Source organism: Hyperolius riggenbachi, chromosome 2, assembly GCF_040937935.1.
Source record: "Hyperolius riggenbachi isolate aHypRig1 chromosome 2, aHypRig1.pri, whole genome shotgun sequence".
Classification (NCBI taxonomy): Eukaryota; Metazoa; Chordata; class Amphibia; order Anura; family Hyperoliidae; genus Hyperolius; species Hyperolius riggenbachi.
The window spans coordinates 234,553,557-234,580,741 of record NC_090647.1 but is presented as its reverse complement, the minus strand read 5'-3'; the positions used below and the strand labels follow the sequence as shown (position 1 = coordinate 234,580,741).

Sequence of the window (27,185 nt, the reverse complement as noted above, 5' to 3'; positions counted from 1 at the left end):
AAACTGTGCTTCTAAGTTAATATTTTTTTCCAGTCTGCAAGTAACTATAACTGCTTTTTTTTATAGTGGCTGCAAGTATTAGTTGCAGCTTTTTCTTTCATACTTGATATTAAAGTACCCCTGAACTGGGTATTTTTTAACCTACTTTAAATCCTGAATTACGTGCAGTGCTGTGACATACGTCACAGCCATCCACACTCTCCAGCACCCCCTGTGGCCCCCGCTTTGCTCAGCTGCAATCTCTGATTGAGCAGAATGTTAAATATGGGCAGGAGGAAATGGAAGTTCATCTCCCCTAGCCTGTCCCTAGAAACAACCCCTTCACTTTGCTGCTGATGGTTCCAGATATCACTGTGTGTAATGCAGGAGAGCTATGACTTGTTTGGGCTTAGGGAGATTGAGCTCAGAACTAAAGTGCACTGATAGCAGTGGTGATTGCAACCATAATTGGAGGTGTGTATGGGTGACTCGCAGTGAATGATGGTAGGCACTGCTTGACTGAGCTAATGTGGCCATCTCCTGGACAATGGTGATTTTATTTCTCCTTGCTCTCTTTCTCCCCCCTCCTTTTTTTCTGCTTGTCATTTATGATGGGCTATTATAGACAGAAGACTGCTAATTTGCCCAATAATAATGGAGATTTGGTCAAGATATGAGAAACTGTGGACTGATCAAACTGGCGGCCGGGGGCTGCTTTCTCCTGATATATCCAATCTATCTCCCTGAACAAAGGGCACTAGTGCTCAATTGAAAACTGCCTCTGTACTCAGGGCCGGCCCGCTCATGAGCCGGGGTGAAACGTTTGCCTCAGGCAGCAAACTTCTAGGGGTGGCACCCGCCCATCCATGGGTGCGGGGGGCCGGCCGCCGAGCCGGAGGGGTAGCGGGCAGGACGGGGGTATTGGGCCTAGCGGTGGGGAGGGGGGTCGGACCCCCCCCTCCCTCGCCTGGGTCGACAGATCTGCGCGCCCCTCCAGCTGTAATAGGAAGCATCCGATGCTCAATCGTAAGAGGCACGTGCGGGGAGTACTCACCTTATTCGCGTTCCAGCGTGCGCTCCACTGACGTCACTTCCTGCATCGCTGTCCACTTACATTACAGTGGGCGGCGATGCAGGAAGTGATGTCAGTGCAGCGCGGGGTGGGGGCGGCGGCAATTTTTTTTATAAATTTGCCTCAGGCGGCAAAAAGTCTAGGGCCGGCCCTGTCTGTACTGTTAATCATTGAGCTTTATATACATATTGTTACAACATGGTGGTTGCTGACCTATGTGCCAGACCTATGTGCTGCTGCTGATGAACTTTATCTACATCTATTGCATGCTGATGAATTCTATAAATATCCAGTGCAGCAGTACTCACTCGAAAAGTGCTTTCATACTGTGAATTGTTGAACTATATGTATGTATGCATATTGTTGCAACACAGCTGCATTTTTAATGGCTTAACCTGCATTTATACATATGCCTAACTTATGTGCTTAAACCCATGTACTGCTATCATCTACCTCATTGATGGGCCTGAATGTCTGCATTTATCTGTGTGTAGAATGCTACCACTGATTAATGCAATTTACATCCACTGCATAGGCTTGCATCAACTGTGACCTTCCTTTTACATTCACTATGAGGAGGGGTGATTTCAGCATGACTTAATAAGGGGTGGACACTGTTACTACTAGCCACACCCTAATGAAGCTGCTGATTGTCTGTAAAATGCATAGGTGGGCTGAGCCTGTGCCAACCAGTGTCCCAGCATTTCACCGGCCATATTCTCCTTTTGCCGCTAGCATGGTAGTCCCTGGAGATCAATATGAGTGGAGGATGGAGTTTCTGCTGCATAATAGGTGGGAGTCAAATCTGTATGCTTGGCCAGCCAGCAACTGTTTGTTCAATAAATGTGAGTGAGGAAGCGGAAGCCGCTTAGCTTGAGTGAGGCAGTCCATGAGTGAGTCAGCCTCTCTACTTCTAGTGCACTGACCCATCTTGTGATTTCTTGGTGGTCTTAAGGAACTCTGATCCTTCTTACTCCTTGTGGAACTATGATCCTAAGCTGGTTCTTCTGTGGATCAGCAACAGTTATTCTTTGTATTCATTCAATTCAAGCAATACTATTAACCTCCTTAGCGGTAACCCCGTGCTGGACACGGGGTAAGCCGCCGGAGGGTGCCGCTCAGGCCCTGCTGGGCCGATTTTCATAATTTTTTTTTGCTGGACGCAGCTAGCACTTTGCTAGCTGCGCCAGCACTCTGATCGCCGCCGGCCCCCGCCCGATCGCCGCTATCTGATGCGGCGCGCGCCCCCCCCCCAGACCCTGTGCGCTGCCTGGCCAATCAGTGCCAGGCAGCGCCGAGGGGTTGTTCGGGACTCCCAATGACGTCCCGACGTCGCTGACATCGGTGACGTCATCCCGCCCCGTCGCCATGGCGACGGGGGAAGCCCTCCAGGAAATCCCGTTCTTTGAACGGGATTTCCCAATTGCCTATCGCCGGAGGCGATCGGCGGGGCTGGGGGGATGCCGCTGAGCAGCGGCTATCATGTAGCGAGCCCTGGGCTCGCTACATGATTTAAAACAAAAAAAACTGCTGCGCTGTCCCCTGGCAGAATTTTTCATACCGCCAGGGGGGTTAAAGTCCCCCCCCCCAAATTAGGCATACTCACCCCATAAAATCAATTAAAATATGAAAAACCTGCGGAGCGCTCCACTCACATAACCCAGTCACCATACACGCATTAATCACACTGGTACCTGTACCAATCCTGATATTCCACAGCGTGGAGAGACAGAGGTAGCCAGGCTCTGCTAACACAGCTGAACAAGATCTGCCATAAACTGATTGCCCGCAAGAGGTAGCCAAGTCAGCCTTAACAGTTTGACCAGACTTGCCGGTTTCTCACCAATCCTAGGCTCAGTCAGTCCTGCACGTGCCATCTCAGGATCTCCGGAGTCGGAGTCCTCCGTTCAACCCAGCCGTGCGTCCGCGGTGGGGGGCGGCTGCTCACTTGCACACAGGGCAGCGGATTCTTCCAGCAGATGGTTATTGCTGATGGGGAGCACTCAGATCTCCATCACAGGTTTAAGCCCCACCCAGTGAGTGAAGCGCTCCGCAGGTTTTTCATATTTTGATCGGTTTTATGGGCGAGTATGCTTAAATTTGCACACTTTTTGATACAATAAAGCATTTATAAACAGTATCCCCTGGGCTATCGCACAGCTTCCACACAAATTTCTAGCAGTTACTGCCATTAGATGAGGGTGGTGAGTACCTATGAGTTAGATACAGTCCGTAGCAGGAATTGCATTGTTCCCCTGTTGCTTGAGTCATCTACAGCCTCCCCCTTTCCCCCCCCCCTCCCTTTATATACCCCCTCACTCCTTCCCCCTTTCCCCTTCCCTCTCAAGCCCAGACCACCCAGGTCTCCCCACCCTGCATTGTTATGTATACAATTGTATGCATAGGACAAGATCAAACATCCATTTTTATCATGGGCCTATTTCATAAATTTGCCCCATAGAATTTAATTATATGCCCCAGGTACTTGAGAGATTTAATTACTTTTCATACATATATATTTTATGTCCATATTAATGATGATTTTTTAAATGTTTTATTTCATTTTATTTTATTTCTATTTATTCAATGTCATTTTGATTTTTATCTTATTATTGTGTAATTGTATGCTATGTGTATAGGTACAATTATTCACATTTGTATTTATTATGATTGGAGTCCACACTTTTTAACCTCATTGTGGCATGACAAAAAGTCTAATAACGCTGGTTAGTTTAACCACACTGTCATATGAGATTAATCATGGTTTTTTTTGTTTTTGTTTTTGTTTTTTTTTAAAAGTTTATTTTAATGAGGTTTTTGTATGCATAATATGTGCAGCAGCATAGGTGCACGCATTGTGAGCCAGTGTACACCTCTAAACATGCATATGCGCGGATTTTTCATCCAGCTTATGTGCATGTACATATGTCGAGACGAACAATAAAGTTTGTTCCAATTATTTCAGTAGTTGCCATAACTACGGCACTCAAGCGTATATAAGTACGCCTCCTAGTGCGTGTGACGTCATCTGATGAAGGCGCAGAGCGCCGAAACGCGTCATGACGTTACACGCACCACGACAATAGGCCCCGCCCACCACCTCGCAAGACGAGCCTCCTGTTAACTTCGGACATGCTGCTGCTGGCCACAGCGCGTGCAGCCTGCCGCAGAGGGGTAGAGCGGGTGGCTTACCCGCAGACAAACGTTTTTTAATTCTTCTTCCTGTAAGTAAATAAAGTCCTACCTGGTTAACGCACTTAGAGCGCTCCTTCCTCTTTTAGATTTCTCAACTAAAAAAAGTTCCCCTGGGAAGTAGTCACCTTGGGTGGGGGAAGCCTCCGGATCCTATCGAGGCTTCCCCCATCCTCCTGTGTCCCACGACCATCTTGCTGTGGCCCTCTAAACAGTGGGGATGTAAATATTTACCTTCCCAGCTCCAGCATAAGCACAGTACCGGCTCTTCGCTCGGAGATAGGCGGAAATAGCCATTCCCTGTTGGTCCGTTCTACTGCACAGGCTCAAGTCTCCTGCGCCTGCGTAGTAGAGCAGACCCAACAGAGATCGGCTGTTTCTGTCTATTTCCATGCTGAGAGCCGAAACAGCGCCACCCACTGGAGCCAGGGAAGGTAAATATATCAAGCCTTGTCAGGCTTGTCTAGTGAGGATTGCAGGACCCTTCGGGGGAGCCAGCGCTGATTTGCCTGCAACTACAGGGATTGGGGAAGCCTCATTGGGACTCTGAGGCTTCCCCCTCCCGAGGTAAGTACCCCCCAGGGGACTTTTTTTTATACAGGGTCTCTTTAAGCCATGACAATGAAGATGTTAGGAAATAAATAGAAAGCCTCTAATAATTTAATGTCTGTTTTGTGCTACTTTACTTAAAGCGGAACTAAAGAGTATTTTAACTACTTGAGGACCACAGTACTAAACCCCCCTAAAGACCAGGCCATTTTTTGTTAATTGGGTCACTGCAGCTTTAAGGCCAAGCTGCAGGGCCACACAACTTAGCACACAAGTAACCCCCGCCCCCCTTTCTCCCCACCAACAGAGCTTTCTGTTGGTGGGGTCTGATCGCCACCTAGATGTTTATTTATTTTTTTATAAATATTTATCTCTTTATTTTTACAATATTTTTTACTATTAATTTATTTTTATTTTGTTATCTCCGTCCTTCCTCCCCCTGCCAGCCAATCACTGTGATCGGCTGTCATGAGCCAATGGAGGGAACAGCCGTGTCACATGGCTGTCCCCAGTACAGCGCTGCTGCAGATCGCAGCGCTGTACATGGTTTATAGACAGCGGTTTTGCTGTCTAACAGTCTCCGAGCGGCAATCGCCACTGGGAGACTGAAGGCAGGGTGGAGCTCGCTTTCCAAGTGGAGATGTGAGTGCGATCTCCTGCAGTAGCCGGCCCCAGGACTTGACGCCAATTGGCGTTAGGCGGTCCTGGGGCTGCCGCCGCGGTCACGCCCGTTGGCGTGATGCGGTCTTTAGGTAGTTAAAACAAACTGTTTCACTTACATGGGGATTCTGCAAGCCCCTAGGAGCCATCCTGTCCCGCGCCGGTCCTCCATGAGCCTCCGTTCTCCCACCACAGCTCCATTTTGAGGGGCCACAAGCGTATCTTTTTTATGCGTTCCCATCTGCAATAGTGCTATTGCGGACTGGAATGCAAAGAAGGATGAAAATTAGTATGGTCTACCCTCAGGGATGTTGCACCCTCCTTCCTTATTCATGCTTATTTTCCAAAATTCTCTCTAAAAGTGATCACATGATTGATGCTCATAATAAAAAAATGAACGTTATTAATCTGTGGACCAAGTTTTAATGTTTGACTGAATTTTCTTTGAATTCATTCAAAACTAGTTGCTCTTTGCTGCCTTTGCTCTGCTTAGAGCACAATGCAACCAATAAGTCTGGTTGATTTATTCATACACTTTCTTCCATGTCTGACAGCTTCTATTTCAGAATGATCAAAATGGATTGAAAGTTCTCAGTTTCAAGGGACATGTTTTATTGTACTAAAAAAAGTTACGAAATACACTTCTTCTTCTTCCTGTTTGTATAAAGTTCCAGACAATGAGTAACTGAGCATCTATTTTTTATTTGTTCCTTTAATTTAGGAATTTCAAAAGCAAATGGAATCTTTTGATCAAGGGCTTGCTAACACTACAGCTTGGATATATCGTGCTGAGATATTATTAGATGAAATGGAGAAACAAAAGCCACAACAGAGGGAAGAGACCTTGAAGGTATCACTTACAGAATATGTGTGTTATGTGTATATACTGTGTGTAAATATATATATATATATATAAAATCTTTTTTTTATTCATCCAGTTGTAGCTTTCAGCAGTCATATCTGTAAATGTTTTCCTAATCCTAATGCCTTTGTCTTGCCTAAAAAAAAAGAAAAAATAAAGAAGGTGAATGCTTCATGTTGACATTTGTGATCAGTCAGAGACTTCAATAATCCAAACATTTGTACAGCGTTTTTCTTCCGTCGGACTCAAAGCGCTCAAAAGCTGCAGCCACTTGGATGTGCTCAAGAGACCACCCTACAGTGTTAGGGAGTCTTACCTTGAACTCCTTACTGAATAGGTGACCCTAACCAGAATTCGAACTGTGGTCTCCCATGTCAAAGGCAAGACAACTGAAGTGAGAAGATTATGGAGGTTGCCATATTTAATTCCTTTTAAACAATACCAGTTGCCTGGAAGCCCTGTTGATCTATTTGATGCTATAGTGTGCAAATAACACCAGAAGCAAGCATGCAGATAATCTTGATAGATATGATAATAATGTTAGAAACACCTGAGCTACATATGCTTGTTCAGAGTCTATGGCAAAAAATATTAGAGGCAGAGGATTAGCAGGATTGCCAGGTTTAATTTATATTGTTTATAAAGGAAATATAACAGCCTCTGTATACCTCTTGCTACAGTCCTCCTCTAAACTTCAATTGAATGCTCCTCCTACTTCAGACCTACCTTGCTGTATCACATGTATTCTAAGTAAATCAGGCCCACAATGAACTGAGCAGCAGCATAATGAAATAATCTCCTCACTAAAGAGACCCTGATCAGGACCTGAAAATGAACAAATGAACTTACCTGGATCTTCCTTGAGGCTCCATTAGCCCGGTAACTTCACAAAGACTCTTGCATTGCCATGAGCATTCTGCGCATGTGTGGTTCAATTTTGCAATAATTGTGCATGTGCAGAACACTCACGGCAACAGGCATGTGAGCGAGACAGAGGCCATGGTGGACTAATCGGTGGACTAGTCGGTGGACTAATGGAGCCAGTGGAAGAACGGGGGGAGCCCAGAGGAAGCCGAGGCACCTCATGGATTATGAGGGGCTGAAGGAAACTCCAGGAAAGATCTTTTGTGCATTTTCAGGTTCTGCCCAGGGTGCCTTTAATGTTAGACAGAGCCATTTCTGGCCATTTTGGCACCCAAGGCAAGGCAGCTGTTGCCATGATCCCCATAAACTTATGAATAGAATATTGCCTGCATTCATTGACTTTACTGACAGCAATGATGAATTGATAGGTTATTGTTCTCAAAACAAGTGTATAAAGAATATTAGTATTATTACTAGGCCAGATACACCTCGCTGGCTCAAACTCACTCAACACACATTACAAATCCTTTCTATAAATGTTAAGAGAAGTGTGTAGCCAATGTTTGCATGAAGCCTGGGTCTTAACAAGTTGGAATATTGTCCTGAAAATACAGAACAGTACTCAATCAATACAGACCAAATTAAAATAATTACAGCCTATTTAGCTCATGAACTATGCCTGCTTTTCATTGTTATTCTATTTAGGTAACCTATGTTATGTTAATCAGTAGAGCCGATTTAGGTGTTAAAATTACCATTCATCCATTTCTTAATGGAAGTAGCAGTTGTGCATAAGAATTTCATAAAGTACAGTCTGCAAAAAATAGCTCCTTGGTGCCCCTCAAGTAGCTGTCACCCCAAGCATCGGTCTGGTTTGTTTATACCTAAAAATGGCCCCTATGTTAGAAAATATTTATATACTCTATATAATTGTAAAAAATGTAAAAAAAAAAATAGCAGTTAAATAATTCATTTGTGGTGTATTCACCAAGCACTTGATGTATATTACAGATTTTTTTCTATTGACGCTGTTTTCTTAATATTGATGACTTTTTCTTTTTACTCTCTGTTGGGTTGTAGCTTTTGAAGTTCGAACTGAATGATATTCAGCCAAAAGTGGATTCAGTACATGACCAAGCTGCAGCATTGATGACCAACCGTGGTGATGAGTGTAAGAAAATAGTGGAAGTCAGGATTTCTGAATTTGATCATCGATTTGAACCTGTATCGCAAAGAATCAAAAGTGGAAAGGTGCTGTTACAAATATAACTTTGAAATGTGTAGCAAACATAGGCAAAATTGATTAAATGTTGATTTGTATACTGGGGACAATAGCATAATTTAGATTCATGGAAGGACACTTTAATAAGGATAATAGTGCTGTACAGCATGTTTTTCTTCAATAACTTTCCCTTAGCACACTCACTAAATGAGCTCTAGAAGGGCAAAGAACCCAGGCACTTATGGTAGGCATCTCACCATTCTCAGAGGTTGAGGTTGTATGCGGATGAGTTTGTGTATTTAGTGCACATTTTAACCACTTCACAACTGAGGGGTTTTATTATCACTTGAGCACCAGAGCAATTTTTACCTTTCATCGCTCCTTCCATTCTTTCATCTATAACTGTATCATTACTTATCACAATGAAATGAAGTATATCTTGTTTTTTTCACCACCAATTAGGCTTTCTTTAGGTGGGACATTATGCCAAGAATTATTTTATTCTAAATGTGTTTTAATGGGAAAATAGGAAAAAATGTGGGGAAAAAAATCATTATTTTTCAGGTTTCGGCCATTATAGTTTTTAAATAATGCATGCTACTGGAATTAAAACCCATTAAATGTATTTGCCCATTTGTCCCAGTTATATAACCATTTAAATTATGTCCCTAACACAATGTTTGGCGCCAATACTTTATTTGGAAATAAAGGTGCATTTTTTTCAGTTTTGCGTCCATCCCTAATTACAAGCCCATAGTTTATAAAGTAAAGTGTTATACCCTCTTGACATAAATATTTAAAAAGTACAGTCCCTAAGGTAACTATTTACGTATTTTTTTATTGTAATTTTTTTTTTAATTACAGAAAAAAATAATTGGGGAGTGTGGGAGGTAATGAGTTAATTTTTAGTATAAAACTAGTGTATTTGTATATGAAAAATGCTTTAGGGTGTAGTTTTACTATTTGCCCACAAGATGGCCACAGTAACTTTTTGTTTATGCGACCTGCAATAGTAGGAAGTACACTTGCAGGAAGTTCAGGAGGCTGGGCATCTGTTTTTTTTTTTCACAATGATCGTGCTGCTTCGGGGGCTTAGATAAACGAATGGGAATGATTTTTCCCGTGCATTGATCTCCGGGCGAGCGGGCGGCGGCAGGTACGAGCGCGGGTCGCACGAGTGGGAGTGCGGACAGCGGCGGGAGCGGTGGGAGGTGCGGATATCTCCGTCCCTGGTGTTAACAGGGTGGAAAAAGGGACGGAGATATCCGCACCGCTGGGGGTAAAGTGGTTAATGCATGCTTCACCCACTATATACAGTACCTCTGGCGCTTTCACACAGCCTATAGTAATCACATGCAATCTGAAATGTAATTTGGTGGGGGCTTCATTGTTTAAATGCGCAGGAATCCCAGTCGAAAATCGTAAAGTCCAGACTGAGTCTCATGTGATCGTAAAGTCCAGACCGAGTAGCATGTGATTATAATGTCCAGACCAAGTCGCATGTCTCAAAACCTGGAGAACATGAGCAGACTTGAAAGATATGCAATAAGAATTGTTACTGTCCTTGAGAGTTATGTGACCTAAAAAGGATTGCTTTGTTTTTCCGAAAGGTGAAGTTTTACATTAGTTTATATAAATGTAATACTTTTCACACTTTTCTACATCAGCACATAGTCCTCCTTAGAAGCCTTTGACATAATACATTGGAGACTAAACTGAGATGTTACTGGAGTAATGGGAACATTTGTATAGTTTGGTCCCTCAACAGTTTTAATGGACTCATGAATTTATATTAAATTTTAAATAAACACTCATGCATCAGTTTTCCCGCCTGGCAAGTAATCAAAACATTGCACCCAGCCATCTAATATAACCTTGTTGTCATAATATTTATTATTTTTGTTGCTTTTGTACTAAAACACGTCTTTTTGAGAACTGATAAATGTCCCCATACATTTTCTGAATTGACTTTCTCATTTTTATTAAAACAAACTTCCTAACATGGAGGCATACCTTGCCATAGATTCATTACTCACTGTTTGTAGAATTGAAAGCAAGGGTTCTCTCTTAATGATTTTTGTCTGAACTGATAAATTATATTTTATAATGCAATGGGTTTTTCATTGTGATGTTCTTAATCGAAATAAGATTAAAGGCATTCACTAGAGTAACATCCATTAAGTGTTCATTAAAATGGCTCCTCTATTAGTTCCATTAAAAAGCAGGTGTTCTGGAAAAATTAGAATCTCCAAAATCCCATTATCTAGAATAAATGCATCCTTAGTGGTTATCCTGGATGAAGAGAATAGGTAATGGGACACATGATTCACATGGATTTAAAGTTTGATAGATTTGCTGTATAATTTATGTGCTTTTTAATGAAGAATGTGGCTTCTGTCTGAAACAAGCAACATTCTGTTACAAAATAAATAATGCCTATGTTCATTGGGTTTTCTTAGGCACCGTAGTTTAACAAGTAAAATTAAAAAATATGCGCGGTAATGGAATGGTAAAAATGCAGCAAAAATGTTTACTGTGTGTTAAAAAATGATAGGCCAAGCATGAAAGTGTCACACTACCTCATTACAATCATTGCAATAAGTAGCAGTGTGTCAGAGCAGTGAAGTTGATTTACTAAACCAGCTAAAAGAACATTTAAAAGAATGACATTTAAAACTGTGTATTTATGAAATCTAGCTTGGAGCCATTTGTTTCAAAATTAACGATGCTCCTGACTATAATGTCATATTGAACACACTAAAACATCACTGATCTAGCGTCATATTGAACATACTAAAGCATCACTGTTCCAGCCTGCAATTCCCACATAAGTAAATAATGACCATTATTTCAAGACATGAAGATGTCACACACACATAATAATGCCAGCCCTTTTGTCAAAGCAAACTTGAACTGAAAATAAACTGTTGAGATAAGCAATTGAATGGATCCTCTTAATCCCAATGGCATTACCGTAGCCATGAGTCACGCTAGTATCATAACTCGCAGTTACCTGCTTCTGGTAGTAGAGGTAATATTGCCTTCCACTGTCTGTGCACGGCAATATAACTGCAGTTTTGTGCACCAACCTCATTGTAACAAACCATCTGGCATTCCAGAAATGTGTCCAGCTCTTCTGAGAGCCAGCCCAAACAGCTGGCTTGCTCCTAGGGCTGGTGCTACATCTCTGGTAGCAGTGAATGCGTGCAGAAGACAACGTCCTCATAGATGGGCACATGACCACACACCCATATTATTCCCTCCAGTGGCATCCCTAGCAGCCAGAAGGGAACTGTCCATGTTTAAAAATTAATGAGTGACCTTTTGGCTACTCAGTTACATTGGTTACAATGGACTGCTGGGACTTGTAGTCCCACATTATTGGTCCTTTCCCCAATTAGGTTCTGCCCCTGTCCAGACCTCCCTTGCCCATTATTGCATTTTGTTATCTGTGTGCTGGGTGTGATTATTGAATTGATTATTGAATTGTCTTGTTAATGACCTTAGCCTGTCCTTTGACCTTGTATTGATTGCCGCCTGGACTGATGCCTGTTTGTGAACACTGACCTGCCCTTGTCTTGCCCATTGGATATAGTGTACCTCTGACCTGCCATGTATGATCCTGGACTATTTTTGACTGTCTACTGATTAACATTTGGTACTGTACTTCTTTGTGAAATTATTGCTGCTCACTTTCTACTCTGAGTGGCAGCAAGTGTACAAGCATGCGTCAAAATGTTACACAAAAACAAAGTCTGTGAACATAGATGGTACTTATCGGGCTCTGCTGAAGAGGATAGGAAACTGTGGGCGCAAGTGGGTGCATGGCCTTACGACCATTTTGCAATGGGATGAGCCTTGGTTCTTCGGAGGCTAATGGTGCACAATTAGCCTCCGAAGAAGCAAGGCTCATCCCATTGCGAAATGGTCGTAAGGCCGTGCACCCACTGGCACCCACAGTTGCCTCCCCTCTTAAGCAGAGCACAATAAGTACCATCTATGTTCACGGACTTTGTTTTTGTGTAACATTTTGACGCATGCTTGTACACTTGCTGCCATGCATTAAAGCTACAGTGCCAGACATTTTTGCTTTCTCTTGCTTGAAGTTGCTACAATGTTCAAACCTACTATGTCGTGAGCACATAGCTTCTGCTGAAGTTTATTCACTGTCATTCAGCTGAACATATCACATCCGCAATCCCTACTGAGTGTCTGCTTCCTCTCTTCTAGTTTGCTAACTTTCTACTCTGTCTACTCTATTATCTGTGGTTGTACTTACTTCTTCCTGGCCTCAGGGCCTATACTTTATGCATTGAAGGCAGGTATGTAACAGAGTGCCTAGCCATCCCTCGGCTGAGCAAAGAAAGTACCACATAGGGTAAGGACTTTAGAGGAGATTAAGACATAGGGACTAAAGAAAGGGAGGAGATTCACTAGACCTTGCATACATATTCTGGAACTGGTGCTTCTTACATACGCATATACTTATGGGGCCTTAGTACATAGCCATTGAGGATGAGTAGGGACGCTCTTGCAAAGAGAGCTTCCTGCAGAGTGCGGGAGTGGAAAGTTGGAAATGTGGTGTTATTTCACCTGGCTACCACCTGCATTCTGGTGCATTCCATCAACTTACATGTCCACATTCAGAGCCAGAAGTTCTGGCTCTAAAAGCAGTAGTATACTCCATTGGAACACACGACAATGCAGGTGGTGGCCAGGTGAGTTAATCCTGCATATTCCACTCTCGCGCTCTGCAGGATGCTCTCACTATCACAAGAATATACTCGCTCATACCTAATATAGGTAGCAGGCATAACTTACATATTTTAAATTGTCATTCATAAAAATATTTACTATAGTATTTTGATATTACTAATGAAAAAGCTTACTGTGCAAGCACATTCTTTTTCCTAAAAAAAAATATTCTTCAGCAATGGTACAATATGCTAGCTGCCTTAAATATGGTCAATTAGTTTTGCCAACACTTAAATATAGATTAGGATTTTATATAATGTACTTTCCTCCTTCTTCAAGTAACATATGTTTTATTTTTACACAGCCATTGGTTTCTTCAAAAGAACTGGAACAGTTTCATTCTGATATCCAGAAATTGCTTGAACCACTGGAGGCTGAAATTCAACTTGGAGTAAATCTCACTGAAGAAGACTTCAATAAAGATACGGTAAGGCATTGTGATGGATACTTTGAACAGCATGTCAAAGAATGACAAAAAAGGTAAATGCAGTTTAAATGGTAATTCTATAAATTGACAGTGGGTTTAGCAAATCTCTACATCCTGGTCCATATGAATATCTCACCTGGTTGTAAACATCAGAAGTTAAAAAGAGAAATTGTGATAAATAGCAGTTCAAATGTATACTTAATGTAAATGTAAAGAATGTAAATGCATCAGCCTAGCACAATGAATTTGAATGAGAAGGTTAATTTAGGAGGTTAACTTACCTTGCAAGTATAATTTTAGTACTGCATTAACCATATTACTTTTTATTTACTTTTGATTATACTGAAATTCAGGCAACAGTGATTCATGGTATACTGGTGAACAAAGTACTAAAACATTTGCTCTTGTTGCATGGCAGTATTACTGTTAATGCCACCAGCAGTGCACCATGCATTACGCAACCAGCACGACACACAGTATATGACTAACCCGAGTGTTACTATGGTAATGCACGTTACGCAAGTAGCGTAACACACCTTACCATAGCAATGCTCGCATTTCCCTTGTACCATTGGTTTCATTCATTGTTTAACTCCTTCCCAACCGCCTAATGCCAATAGGCGTTGGGAAGGTGGCTATCCCAGGATCGCGTAATGCCGATCAGCGTCAAGTTCTGGGGCAGAAATTAGTTGGGATTGTGCATCCCCACTCAGTTACGGAGCAGTGATCCATAAACAACCTGGCAGCTGTGATTGCAGCTGGCAGGCTGAAGAAAAAAAAAACAGCTGAAATCACTTGTACAGCTCTGCGATCTAGTGCAGCACTGTATGGGGGACAGCTCTGTTAGGAGAGGCTTGCAAGCTGATCCCTCTCATAGTCTGATTCCTATGAGAGGCGATCTATGTGATTGAGAGGGAAAAAGAAAAAAAATGACATTTTTATTACAAAAAAATAATATATTTATAAAAAAACAAAACAAACATAGCAGCAGCAATCAGATGCCACCAATAGAAAGCTCTGTTGGTGGCAAGAAAAGGGGCAAGATTCATTTGTGTGCTAAGTTGTATGGCACTGCACCAAGCTGTTAAAGCTACAGTGGCCTGAATTGTAAAAAATGTCCTGATTACTACAGGGATGCAAGCCTGTGGTCCTCAAGAGGTTAATCTTTGGTATACTTCTGCTGGTTGTCATGGCAATATTACCGGTGGTTAGTGCACCAATCCCATTGATATATCAAATATCCCTTTCTCTATTTTTCTATACACGCACCATTTTTTTTATCAATTGCTGATCTATTCTATCAATTTGATCAAATCTGACAGTGATCTATTGCTCCAACCTTTCTGATTGATTAACTTTCAATCAAATTTGCACAGTTCATTGATCAAAAGTCTAATTGGACATGAAAAATCCCTATATGATGAGGGTGGAGCAAGAGCGTTGGGGGATTGATGGCCTATTGTGTTGCATTGCATCAAGCAGCACAATCCCTGAAGTTATCCCAAAATGTATAGAATTTACCCTGTAGGGTAGGAATTTGTCCCTATCCAATCAAATACCAATAGGATAGAGATTAATAAGTTTGGCACATAAGGCCATAATGGACACATGTACAACTAGCCTTACTGACCAATCATCAGTGCATGTACTTAGATATCCAGTTGACAGTCAAATGTCTTGTTCATCTCTATAAAGCTAGTGCCAGCTATAAAATTCCCCAGGTAAATTAATCAACAGAGCATGGGGAAGGTGGGGGGAATTAGAAGGCTAGAGGGAACCTACTTAGACATAACTGAATTTCCCATGAATTGCTTGTATACTGTACCATTATGGGGCTTTAGATACCCCATTATATTGTTTTTAAGCTTACCGGTGGTTTTAAAGTGATTTAAGTGATGCTGAACATGGAAAATGGTTCCATGTGCATTTCTGTCTAGTAAAGAATGGGGGGAGGGGTGTGATGCTTTCCATTTTGTGTTTTATAAACATATGAAACATTATAGGCTAAACTGCTCCTTGTAAGCTTTTTTCATATTTCTGATTGGATGTTGAATTTTCTTTCACATTTTTGTGAAACCAGAGTGAAGATAATGATGGACTAGTAAAAGAGTTGCTGCAAAGGGGAAACAATCTTCAGTTAAAAATTGCAGATGACAAAAAAAGGGAAGAAATCAAATTAAAACAACAGCTGCTTCAATCAAAACATAATACACTCAAGGTATGTACATTTTGTATAAGAAATGAGCTTTGAATTCTGCTCTTCAAATAAAGGTTTTCATCAGTGTTGTTGACATATTGCACAGCAAGTCACAGAGACCAAAAAAGTCATATGAACTTCTTTCCTCGTGTGGATTTCAGTCTAATGTCCTAACTGCAGACATGCAGTAGAGCAGGCATAAACTTACATGCCAATTAACCTACGTATTTGTTGTGAACAGTGGAGTCAAACTGAAGTGCCGATAATAGGCAATCTGAAACTAGTGGAGGTTTTTCCTGCTGAACATTAGATTCAGGACCATAGAGCTTACAGCATTATGTTTGCATAAACCATAGCAACCATACTTTAAAGTTCAACTATAGGCACACAGTGGTCCAGTTCTCCATAGGCATTTCGTGTTAGGATGTGTTTTTCTGTATATGAGCTTGTTCATTAACATCTTCACAAAAACCTTTGTAAGCCATTTCCTTTAATACAGGTTTGTGTAAATGTAGCTGCAATCTTCTCAGAAATCTCTGTAAACATCATGACTTTGCAGCATAAACAAGGTGATTGCTGCCACCTCCCAGTATTTTGTCCTGCCATCAGCAACTTTTCATCTTTTTCCTTTTGGTCCTTGCATTTGCTCCATTTTTAAAACTGTGACAAGAAAAAAGACACCAAACAGACACAAAAAAGTGCACAAAAGAGGCATTTGTTATATGCTGCCCACCCCCTTTTTGTTGCCACTCTATGTCCCTGTAATCTGGTGTAATATTCTGATGCTATGAACAGATGTTTACCTGGAGGTTGCCTTTAATTTGTTTGGTGCGGATAAGCAAAGTAAAGACTTAACTGAACTTTTATTAGTTTCTGGGTAAGGATGAGTGGGGGAAACTGAAACTGAGCATTGGTGGACGCAGACCACGTTAGAGGGGGTTACCTCACCTTGTTTCCCTACTCTTTCCACCGAGTTCCATGCCTGTACATCCTCCTGTTTCTTCCTCCTTCACAGATGAACGGAGGAAGTGATCAGCGTGAAAGGAGAAAGTATCGGAAGGGTGTAGGGGGAGATTTATCAACGCATTACCGACAGTTTTTTCTTCTTAATCTGTTCTAACCAGCAGGGAGAACAGTTCTGCATGATAATAAGAACGTTCTTAAATCCTAGTAATAGTGGCAGTTTAGCGTGGATTTCTAGAGCTGCACTACATTTGTACTAAAAAAAAGTGCAAATCCATCCCTAAACTGGCGCAGATTAAGAAGTGCTTGAAAGCAGTTTACAGATGTAGAACTGCTGGCTAGACATGATTGCAGAGTGCAGGCTATACATGATTTGTGATGTGCCCCTCCCACCTCCTGAATTCTTCCTCAGAGCCTGCTACTATCAATACAGCAGGTGTGTTGGTTACCTCAGCAACAGCAATTCCCCTCACACACTGCACTGTCTGAGAGACCTTCCTAGCTCCTCCTATTATACAGTTTTAGTAGGAATCTAATGATTTCTTAAGATGCCTGAGACAGTTCTGCATGGATTTCTAAAAACGTACTAATATTTTGTCTCAGACACGCTTAATAAATCTAGCCCGTAGAGCGGTGTGGAGTGCTATGACCAGGGGTGGCAGCTGGTAACCAAGGTGAGTTAACCCCTCTGCCATTGCCTGCGTCCACCAACACTCAGTTTCACTTTTACCTCATGCAAAATGTTGCTTTCACCTACTCATTCTTATTTCTTTGTAGCATGTTAAACAATTGCATTTACTGTCAGTGGATTTTTTCAGCCAGACTCATACTGACAATACATACAGTATGTTCACATCCTTTCTTTCTGAGAAATGACATGGAGCAAAGGTGAACTTCAATACTATACAGATCTACCTTCTCATTGAACAATTGCATCTAACTTTCTAATTTGTATCTTAAACGGAAGTAAATAAGTAACCTCCCCGAGGGACTCAAATAGAAAACAGGAGAAATATTATAGGATTTCTAGCCCTTTCCTACACAAGACAAAGAAAAATCAGTCAAGAATGACATTTTAACATACTGTAATTTAGCTAGTAATTATTAGTGCTTTATTCAACTTAACATTATGAGTATCCTTTCACATATTATTAGGTCTCCATTATTTTAGGATTAGGAATGTAATGTTGATATTGCCTTTGGAATTTAACGTGTATCCCTAAACTCTGGGAGTTTCTAGAATACTTATATTTTTGCCTTGCTTCATTGATTATTGCATGTCTTTTTGCAATTCTGGGAAATGTGTCTAAATAGCTTGGACTTCTAGATATGTGCTTGGCTGAATACGAACAAACATTTAAGTGTTTTATAAACTGCAGAATGGGAAGGAGCGATACAGAAATAAAAATTAACTTAAAAGAGAGTTATAAATAATTTATAATACAAGCAATGTAAAAATCCATATACACAATGATGCGATTGCTCAAGTTTTGGTTGACTTAGAAAATATTTACTTTGTATTCCCTCTAGATATCACAATATGTATAAATTGTTGTTTTAGGGATCAATATACAGGACTTTACAATGGAATTTATTCTAAAATGCTGCTCTTGCATATAGATTTTTTGGGCAATCCTTCCTGGAAGCTAGACATGTCATATGCTGAGATTTAGCATTATCTCTAATTTTGACAAAATGGCCTTTAAACCTCTCCTATAGGGCACAACGTTATTGGTTGTATTTTCAAGAAGTGAGACCATTGATTTTCATTTTTTGTTACTCAATAAAGTCACTCACCCTTGGCAGATAAAAACTGAAGAGAATATTGATTACTTTAAGAAAATTCAGTCTTCTATTGTATTGCAGTACCAGTGTTTGTACTTTGGAGTAGCCTTAGGAAATCTAAAATGAAGTAAGAACAAAAGTGTATGCGATCACTTAATTAGTAATACACTGATTTTAAACCAGCTTAAGCAGACAGATCTTATACACTCACCCGTGAAGGGTGCATTATTAAGTGAACGTAGATCTGTGGATTCTGATAGTAAAGTTTACTATCAGAGAGCGATCTGCGGGTCCCCTTGTAACACAGGTGCTGCTACCTGTATAGAACAGTGCTGGATATGGAGACAGAAAGGAGAAAAAAAGCGCACACTGTGATACTAGTAGGTGAGGGCTCTAGGCCCTATAGGAAAGGTCTCACCTGGTTGTCAAGGCTGGAGAAACCTATATATGTTTGCCAGCTGTCACGCTTGTGTCCCTCTTATGCGCGGACCTGGCTTGCTTGGATATCCTCACGGTCTTGGATGGTGATCCAGTCGGGATTCCATGGTGGTTTTGGAACACGCTGCGGTGGGTGTGTAAAAGTGTTTCTGCGCTCAGCCAGTACGAGCCTGATTCCCCGGCTATGTTTGTGGTAGGAGATAAAAACAGCTAGCAAAGCGGTGTTAGCCACAAAGTTATGCAAAGGCTGTGTTTACAAACTTTATTGTGATGCGTTTCCCAGGGGAGCACCCCTGCTTTATCAAGCATAACATTATTAAGTGAACAGCACAGTCAAGAGATCAATAGATATGTATGCATGCATATTCCTGCAGCCTCATGACACACTTAAAAGATTTGCAATGTGTAGATCACTGCTATGAATTTTATCTTTCAACAAGGTATATGACTGTACATCATGGATACTGAGTTCATTTTAAAGGGTCTTTTAAGTGTGAAAAAAATGAGTTTTACTCACCTGGGGCTTCTACCAGCCCCTTGCAACTGTCCTGTGCTCACGCAGACTCACTAGGATCCTCCTGTCTCCCGCCGGCAGCTACTTTCACTTTCGGTGACAGGCCGATAGGCCTGGCAATGTGTCTGATACTTCCTGGCCGCAATAGCAGAGTAGAGGGCACTATTGCTGCCAGGAACATAAAGTATCAGACGGGTTGCCAGGCTTGTCGCCGAAAGTGAAATTTGCTGCCGGCGGGGGACAGTAGGATCAGAGCGAGTCTGCGTGGGCACAGGACAGCTGCAGGGGGCTGGTAGAAGGTGTGTAAAACTCATTTTTTTTTGCACACTTAAAGAGACACTGAAGCGAAAAAAAATATATGATATGATGAATTGGTTGTGTACTATGAATAATTACTAAAATATTAGCAGCAAAGAAAATATTCTCATATTTTTATTTTCAGGTATATAGTGTTTTTTTCTAACATTGCATTATTCTATAATATGTGCAGATTACACAACACTCAGCATTCAAAATGAGTCTTTCAGAGCAGTCTGTGAAGTAATGAACTCTCCTCTAGCAGAGGAAAAGTAAACAGTTCAATTACAGTTGAGATAATAAAAGTCAGATAACAGCCCTCTCCAGGACTAAGTTAGTCGGAGAGGTTAATAGCTTTTTTGCATAGAGATGAAAACTGGAGTTTCTCAACTCTTCCTGTACTGGAAACAATTAGACTGAATAATCTGATCTTAATGTTTTTTTCCTTAGCTGTACTAAACATACAAATCATAATATCATCATTTTTTTTTCGCTTCAGTGTCTCTTTAAGTATCCCTTAAAAGCAAATCTGAAGCGAAAATAGATTTATGAGATGATGAATTGTATGTATAGTACAGATAACAAATAGAACATCCATAGCAAAGAAAAAAGTCTCATGTTGTTTTCCAGTACAGTAAGAGTTAACACTTGAGTTGCTATCTATGCAAAAAGCGCTTCTCTGAGCTATTTGACCAATTTGTTTGAACTCAGTCCTGTTTTCTAAATAGCCTATACAGCCAAGAAAAACTAAGAGACAGTGAGAAAAGTGAGATAAGGTTTTACTGCAGGAAAGTCCAAAGGGTCATTAACTCTGCTCCATTTTACAATTTACAGTTCAACTAATCTCAGGCCAATGTGGTCGATTAGGTGCACAGCGGTAACTGCATGCAATATTAGGACACGTAGCAAACATGACAGAACCAGCGCTGTCCTCCCAGTGTCCAGTTGTTTCTTCACCATTCACACCTCACATGCTGCTGGTGTATAACACTGGCGCGTGTGTCACATCACACAATTACCATGTGCTATACGCCAGCAGCACGTAGGGCGCAAATGCAAAAGAAGCAGCTGGACACTAGCAGTGGGCGGCTGGACAGGTGAGATATTTTAATGCACAGGCTGTTGATCAGGTATGGTTGTTGCGACACAGATAATAATTATGGATTAAGATAATCGAACAGCCGCAAAATCACCAGATGTATGGCCACCTTAACTTTCTAGCATGAAAGGTTAGTAGCTGTGCTCATGCATAGATTAATGCTGTCTACAAAAGTGGATGAAAAACTTTCTTTTTTTCCTATTATGGTTGTAGAACAGCATTTCCAAATACAAAAAATGGCTAGATTCAGATGTGCCTTAGCATGTACCTAGCTGAACTGTATCATTCATATTATAAATAGGATTTACGATCACAAAGAAGGAAAAAAGCTTTGGAAATTTCTCATCAGTGGTATCAATACAAAAGACAATCTGACGATTTACTGAAATGTTTGGATGATATTGAAAAGAAAATCGCTAGTCTTCCAGAACCCAAAGATGAGCAGAAGCTTAAGGTATCTGTGTGTGATTTTGACATATAAATAATACATGTGTATTACAATTATTTTTGAAGCTTAGAAAGCATATACTTTTTTTTACTCTTTTTAAAGGAAGTATGATGCTTGCGTTATTGTTATGCAAAGCAATCCAATCTGTGCTAAAAATGTTGTATTGTAATCTATGTATTATTCAGCCACTTTTCACAATATATGATTTTTAAAATTTGTTGCAAGAATGTCCGTCAAGTTATTGATCCATGTAGTCACCAGGATTTAGGCAACCTGTGGATTACTTGACTTCAAGCACTTTCATAGTAAATCATATGTCTCCAAATCACTAACATTAAACAGTAGGAACTCATTAGCCACTAGGGTGTGTGGTATAGCTGGGGGAAATAAGCTCAGGATTCTGAACACGTTATGTAGTACTACACTGCATGCTTTGCACTATTTTAGTGGATTTTGTTGCATTGCACTGCTAATGCTTCAATGTGGACGTACCATTACAATATAGTTGGATCACAATACATCAAGTGTACATTTAAAATTATTGATTTGTTCACCTACATATAAGTTTTATAAGCACACTGTATTTTTTGTCATTAGGACAGGCAGAGATTTTGGTAAGATGTTTATAATAATACTAGCCATTAAGTGTGTTCTATTAACGGGTGTTAGGGGTGCCTCCCTCCACCCACTGGGCTTGATTCGTTATGCGGTGCTAACCTACTTAGCACGTCTAAAGTCTTTAGGTGCGCTAACCAGGGTGCTAAGTAGGTTAGCACCGGTTTTCTCAATCAGATCGCGCGCTAAGTACCGCGCAAAGTTTTGCGCGCACAAAGTCCTATGCGCACGCTAAGTCCCATAGGCTTTAATGAGCACTTGGCGCGGCGCGGCCTGCGCTCTGTGCAGTGTGCGCATAAAGTTTTGCGCGCGAAAAGCTCGTTTAGATGTGCTAAGGGTTTTTCACAGGCGTGCTAACAGTTAGCACCACTTTGTGAATCAAGCCTACTGTCTTTCTGGCATACTGCACTTTCACATGTGTCCCAGTCCAGATGTTATTTTAAATTATTTAATTTTAATCATCTTATGGAAACTTCAAGTTGCCTAATTCTGCATAACTAGTGGTCTAAAGAGGTTTTCTTGTGTTTTGACTTTACTGACAATGGTGAAACTTGCACCAAATCATAATTGTGTATGCAGATGAGAACTATATGATATTGTATATATTTTTTACATGTAGTATGTGTTGTAAAATTGACTTGAAACTATAGAAAGAGCTTTCAGTGCAAATTATTGCAAAAAAAAACCAAAACTTTTTTGCATTAAATAATTTCATATACCTGTTTGAAATATTAATTAACTGACAAAATAGTTTTTAGTGCTGCAGTAGTATATAGAACACAGGCAAAAAGAAATGACTAGCACTAATTGTAAATCATTTTTGTAGTGTATATTTTAATGAGCAATTCATGATTATGAAAAGACAATTAAAGGGTTCTTTTACACTACACGTGATTCCAATGTTTGATGCAATTAAAATAAGTTCTGCGTGCTGCATTTTTTCTGTGTTTTTCTCCTTGTATTGTTAGCATCCAGTGAAAACTGGAATCACAAACCAGAATTGCAAATAGAAATCGTGATTTGAAGTGTAAAAGAAGTCAAAATAGATTTGATCACTAGATATTAACTAATTTTAGTGGGGCATTTACTTAAAGCTAAATCCAGGGAGAAAAACATCATTACTGTCCTTATCAATTTTCCATAGCACTAGATAATACTCACAATATTTACAAAAGATGTGTTTTATTCCAGTTTTTTGACTGTCCCTTGCAGATACAAAATAGGAATACAAATTTGCTTTCACTTTTTCTTAGATTTGTCCCATGCATCAATAGTGTTGACAATCTAGTGAGGAGATTTTTTTATGTCTCTGTAATTGTAAGTGTCCTAGAGCTAAACTAAATAAACTATTGCCCTTTTCTATCTATGCTCTGCACTCTGAAGCTGTTTTCTTCCAGGCAATAGTTTTATGGCAGTAATTCTTTATCGGTGAAGGTTAAGCTATGGTTTGACTAGATCTCAACTAGATAGGAACTGTCACTTTCATACCTGAATAACAGAAGAAAAAAAGAGGATAAGGAACACAGCCTAGTTATTTTGTTTGGCAGAGCATATCCACATGTCTATCTCATCACGTCACCTTGGTTACACTTTAAAGTCAAGTTATCTGTAAGTACTTAATTTGCACTGAAGACTCTTTATAGTTTCTTTCTCCATTAGAAGTAAAAATGTTTATGAAAAAAAAATATTAACTGGTGTTATTGTGTATCTTTGTTCCAGATGAAGTAATGACTAGCACAGTACGTGGATGACTTCTTTCTCATGTTAGCACACTTCATCCATCAGCTCATACTCATATGTTATTACCCAATCCCTAAAAATTGCCAGCTGCATCCAATTTTTGTTTTAAATTCTTTAATTTGTCATACTATTTTGCTTCACTGTTGCTTTGTTTTGCCATTAAGTCGCTAAATTTTAAAATTTTTGTGATTCTCTAAATCTGTCAAAAATTTTAGATACTGTAAATGTATAATTAAACACTTACATAAATACACAGATCTTGTATAGCACAAATCTATACACTATATTTGTTAAAGTAGAAAACTAAACATGGGCTTGCTCCTGTTAATGATGCAGCAGTCTCTTATCATGTATTTACTTTTTACAATAAAATTTCACAAAGAAAGACATGACAATGTTACTTTAAATATTTTGCTGCTACTTCTTTAAGTTCATTAACTAGCTAGCTAATTACCCTGGGCCCTGTATTGGTTTTACTCACTAGGAGATTGATGGAGAATTGGAGAAGAAGAAAGAAGAGCTGAACGCAATACAAAGACAAGCTGAACGTTTGTCTAAGGATGGGGCTGCCAAAGCAGTGGAGCCAAATCTGATACATCTTAACAAACGCTGGCGAGACATTGAGAGCACATTTGCTCCTTTCCGAAGACTGCATTATGCACAAATTGTGAGTTATAACTGCAAACCCTAATAGTTTGCAACTAACCAGAATCTACTAACACTAAGACATAGTGGCCCTTATTCAATTCACTTTTACTCAAAAATGTTCTCCTAAGTGATATTTTCACACCTTATCAATCTATAACCCATTTTTAAGTGGACCTGAAAACGTATCTCCTAGGAGAAAACTTATGAGAAAAAGTGAATTCCTGGTAAATAAGGGCCAATGTAAGCTAAATACCTGATTTTTAAATGTCTGCCAATTATTTTACAACAGCTCTGTCTGTTTTCCTTACTTCAACTCATTTGATCAAATCAACCTTTTATTGTGACAGTCATCAATGCATGTTACTTTTTTGTTGCTCCATTCATGTTATCATGGCATTTAAAAAAATGCAGTGTGTGCTAACTGCCCTTCTTAATTCTCTCAGAGACAGTCAGGCTGTACACTCCCAGAAACCATTTCATGCAGTTTATAATTTTACTGGGTGTTTATAAAAGAGCAGTCAGTGATTGTGTATCTTTGATAACTGGAAATATCATATTTTTACAGTAGTGTGATAAGTATGAGGCTGTGATCACAATATAGTATTTAATAAAAAAATATGAGCTTGCTATCACAGGTACAGAAACAAGCGCCCTGTCATAGTGCACCCAGTGAACAATGTTTTTAGTACTGAAGTAAAAGCTCCACTGATACTGAGGGAAAAAAAATCAGTCCTTTCAGTATAGCTAAGCTCAATACATTATAAGGATTAATAGAAAGCCTTATCTTAGCTTGCTCACATTTATACAACTGAAACATGGATGTGGCCAGTCAGTGGATTAGTCCAGGTGTTGCCAATTAGAAACACCCTCATACTCTTTGTAGCTAATTACTTCAGCAGCAGCTTCCATTTAGCTTTAGTTTGTAAAGGAAATGAATAACTGGATCCAAAAAAATAAGTTAATAAGTTCAATTCAATATTGGATGGATTCTCAAGTATGTTAGTAAGTAGAACATAGTTTGATAAGTTGGGTGATGTCCTCTATCTTTCCCATATGAGATGACCACCGGCATATGCTCATTTGTTAGCTATCTCTGTACTCAAACAGAGGAGTGTGATATTGGTCATTTCACTTTGACTTATTTTGTATTCTTTTTAAAATTTTGCTTGAATTATCCGATGCTGAAATTAGACCTTTTTGGGAATGTGTTCAACGTCTTTCTGTTTGAAAACTATGTCATCAGATTTTGGCTTTCCTGATGAAAGGCATTCATAGACAGTGATTGACATGAAGCTTTGGTCAGTGATGGTCTTTATCACCATCATTGGACATCCTCCTACACACATAAAGAAGCTGCAAATAAAGCTATCTAGAAGTTGGTGAAGACCACCATGATCATACTCATTGAAAAACACAAGAAGTGGGATTGACACGTCAGGGTATTGTGTTCAAAAGGAACACATTCCTTATAGCAGTTAATACTTTTGAATAGGATTGCACTCACCATCCTTCTGGTAAATGGACATGCTCACACTTGGAAACAATCTGGAAATTACATCAATGTCACAACAAGAGACTCGACACTATCCAGGATTAGTTTTAATTCCATAAAAAGGCAAATGTTACAAAAGTGAGCAAGCTTATGTTTGTCTATGTAGGCATCCACACTTAACCATGCAAAGGAGATTTGTACAGGGGTGGGTGCTTGATCCAGAACGTCACTACAGCAGTTTCACATTATAACAATGCTTGTTCACGTGCTCGGCTTTTGTGATATACTCATTACAGGTAGTCCCTATTTATGAATGCCCAACTTACAGTTGACCTGCCAATAAGAACTGACCAAAAATGTGAAATTTGATTCTGTGGGAACAAGTAAAAAAAATCAAAAAGACCTTTTAGTTTTTGAAAAAAATTAATTTAAAAACATGAAAGAAAAATGTTTTTTAAACTCTGTAAAATGACCTTTCTCTGCGGCACACTATACTATATGGAAAAGTTCCAAGTTCTGCTTACACATTTTATACATTTTAAAGTAAACCTGTGATCCAATGCTGGGACCCTCTGAAAGTTTTGTGTGGATTACAAAATCAATTAAATGTCAAAATTGTAATGACTTAAATGTATGGCCTTAAAGAGGGACACGGTGAAGGCTGAGGAGGACAGTCAGGAAAGGTTGTACAAAGAGGAACACTGAGGGAACAGAGTGGCAGAGTTGACACTGTGTGTGTGTGTGTGTGTGGGGGGGAGGTGACACGGGGGGGGGGGCACTGGAGGCACAGAGGAGGTACAAGGATAGAGATGGCACAGTGTTCCAACTTTTCCAGATTCACGTTAAGAACATACCTACAGTCCATATCTTGTCCGTTAACCGGGGACTACCTGTATAATAATCTCTCAATGAAGGCATAAAACTACATTACAAAGAAATCTTGGGAACTCCTCAAGAATATATAGGGATGCCATACTATAAGCTTAATTCCAACCTCCTACACACTATAGGTCTGTTAAACTGGTCTTACTCTATGGTCTGCAAATAAAGAGACTGAACAAAACTTAGTCACAAGGACTCATTTGTGTAAAATTAAAACATTTTCACTTTTATGAGACAATCTAAAAAGCTCCCTAGTGAATTTAGCTTAGACTGAAGCATTTTGTATGAGCCTGAATATGCAATTGTGTTTATACTGTGAGAGTTTCTTCACCCCCGACAAAGCCCCCACTAGAAGTGTTTATATAATTTAGTGACTATACAGTATGTATATAATTATATTAACCAGGTTGTTGACACTTATTTGAAATTCTCAGATTTAAGTTTGCAGGTTAGATACTGTGTATTCAAGCAAAATAATACTAATT

The 27,185-nt window shown here is 40.0% G+C and overlaps 1 protein-coding gene across 15 annotated transcripts in view; it reads left to right on the top strand.

Moving 5' to 3' along the window:
- Positions 1–27,185, top strand: part of DMD (dystrophin) — a 3,066,377-nt gene that overhangs the window by 1,394,083 nt on the left and 1,645,109 nt on the right. For 14 of the 15 annotated variants that reach the window (XM_068268325.1, XM_068268324.1, XM_068268320.1 and 11 more), the window contains 6 exons: positions 6,174–6,302; positions 8,259–8,429; positions 13,460–13,582; positions 15,663–15,800; positions 21,177–21,329; positions 24,163–24,345. In XM_068268325.1, the coding sequence (XP_068124426.1) occupies positions 6,174–6,302; positions 8,259–8,429; positions 13,460–13,582; positions 15,663–15,800; positions 21,177–21,329; positions 24,163–24,345 (897 nt within the window). The remainder of the gene's footprint in view (positions 1–6,173; positions 6,303–8,258; positions 8,430–13,459; positions 13,583–15,662; positions 15,801–21,176; positions 21,330–24,162; positions 24,346–27,185) is intronic. The other variant, XM_068268327.1, reaches the window with a different exon arrangement.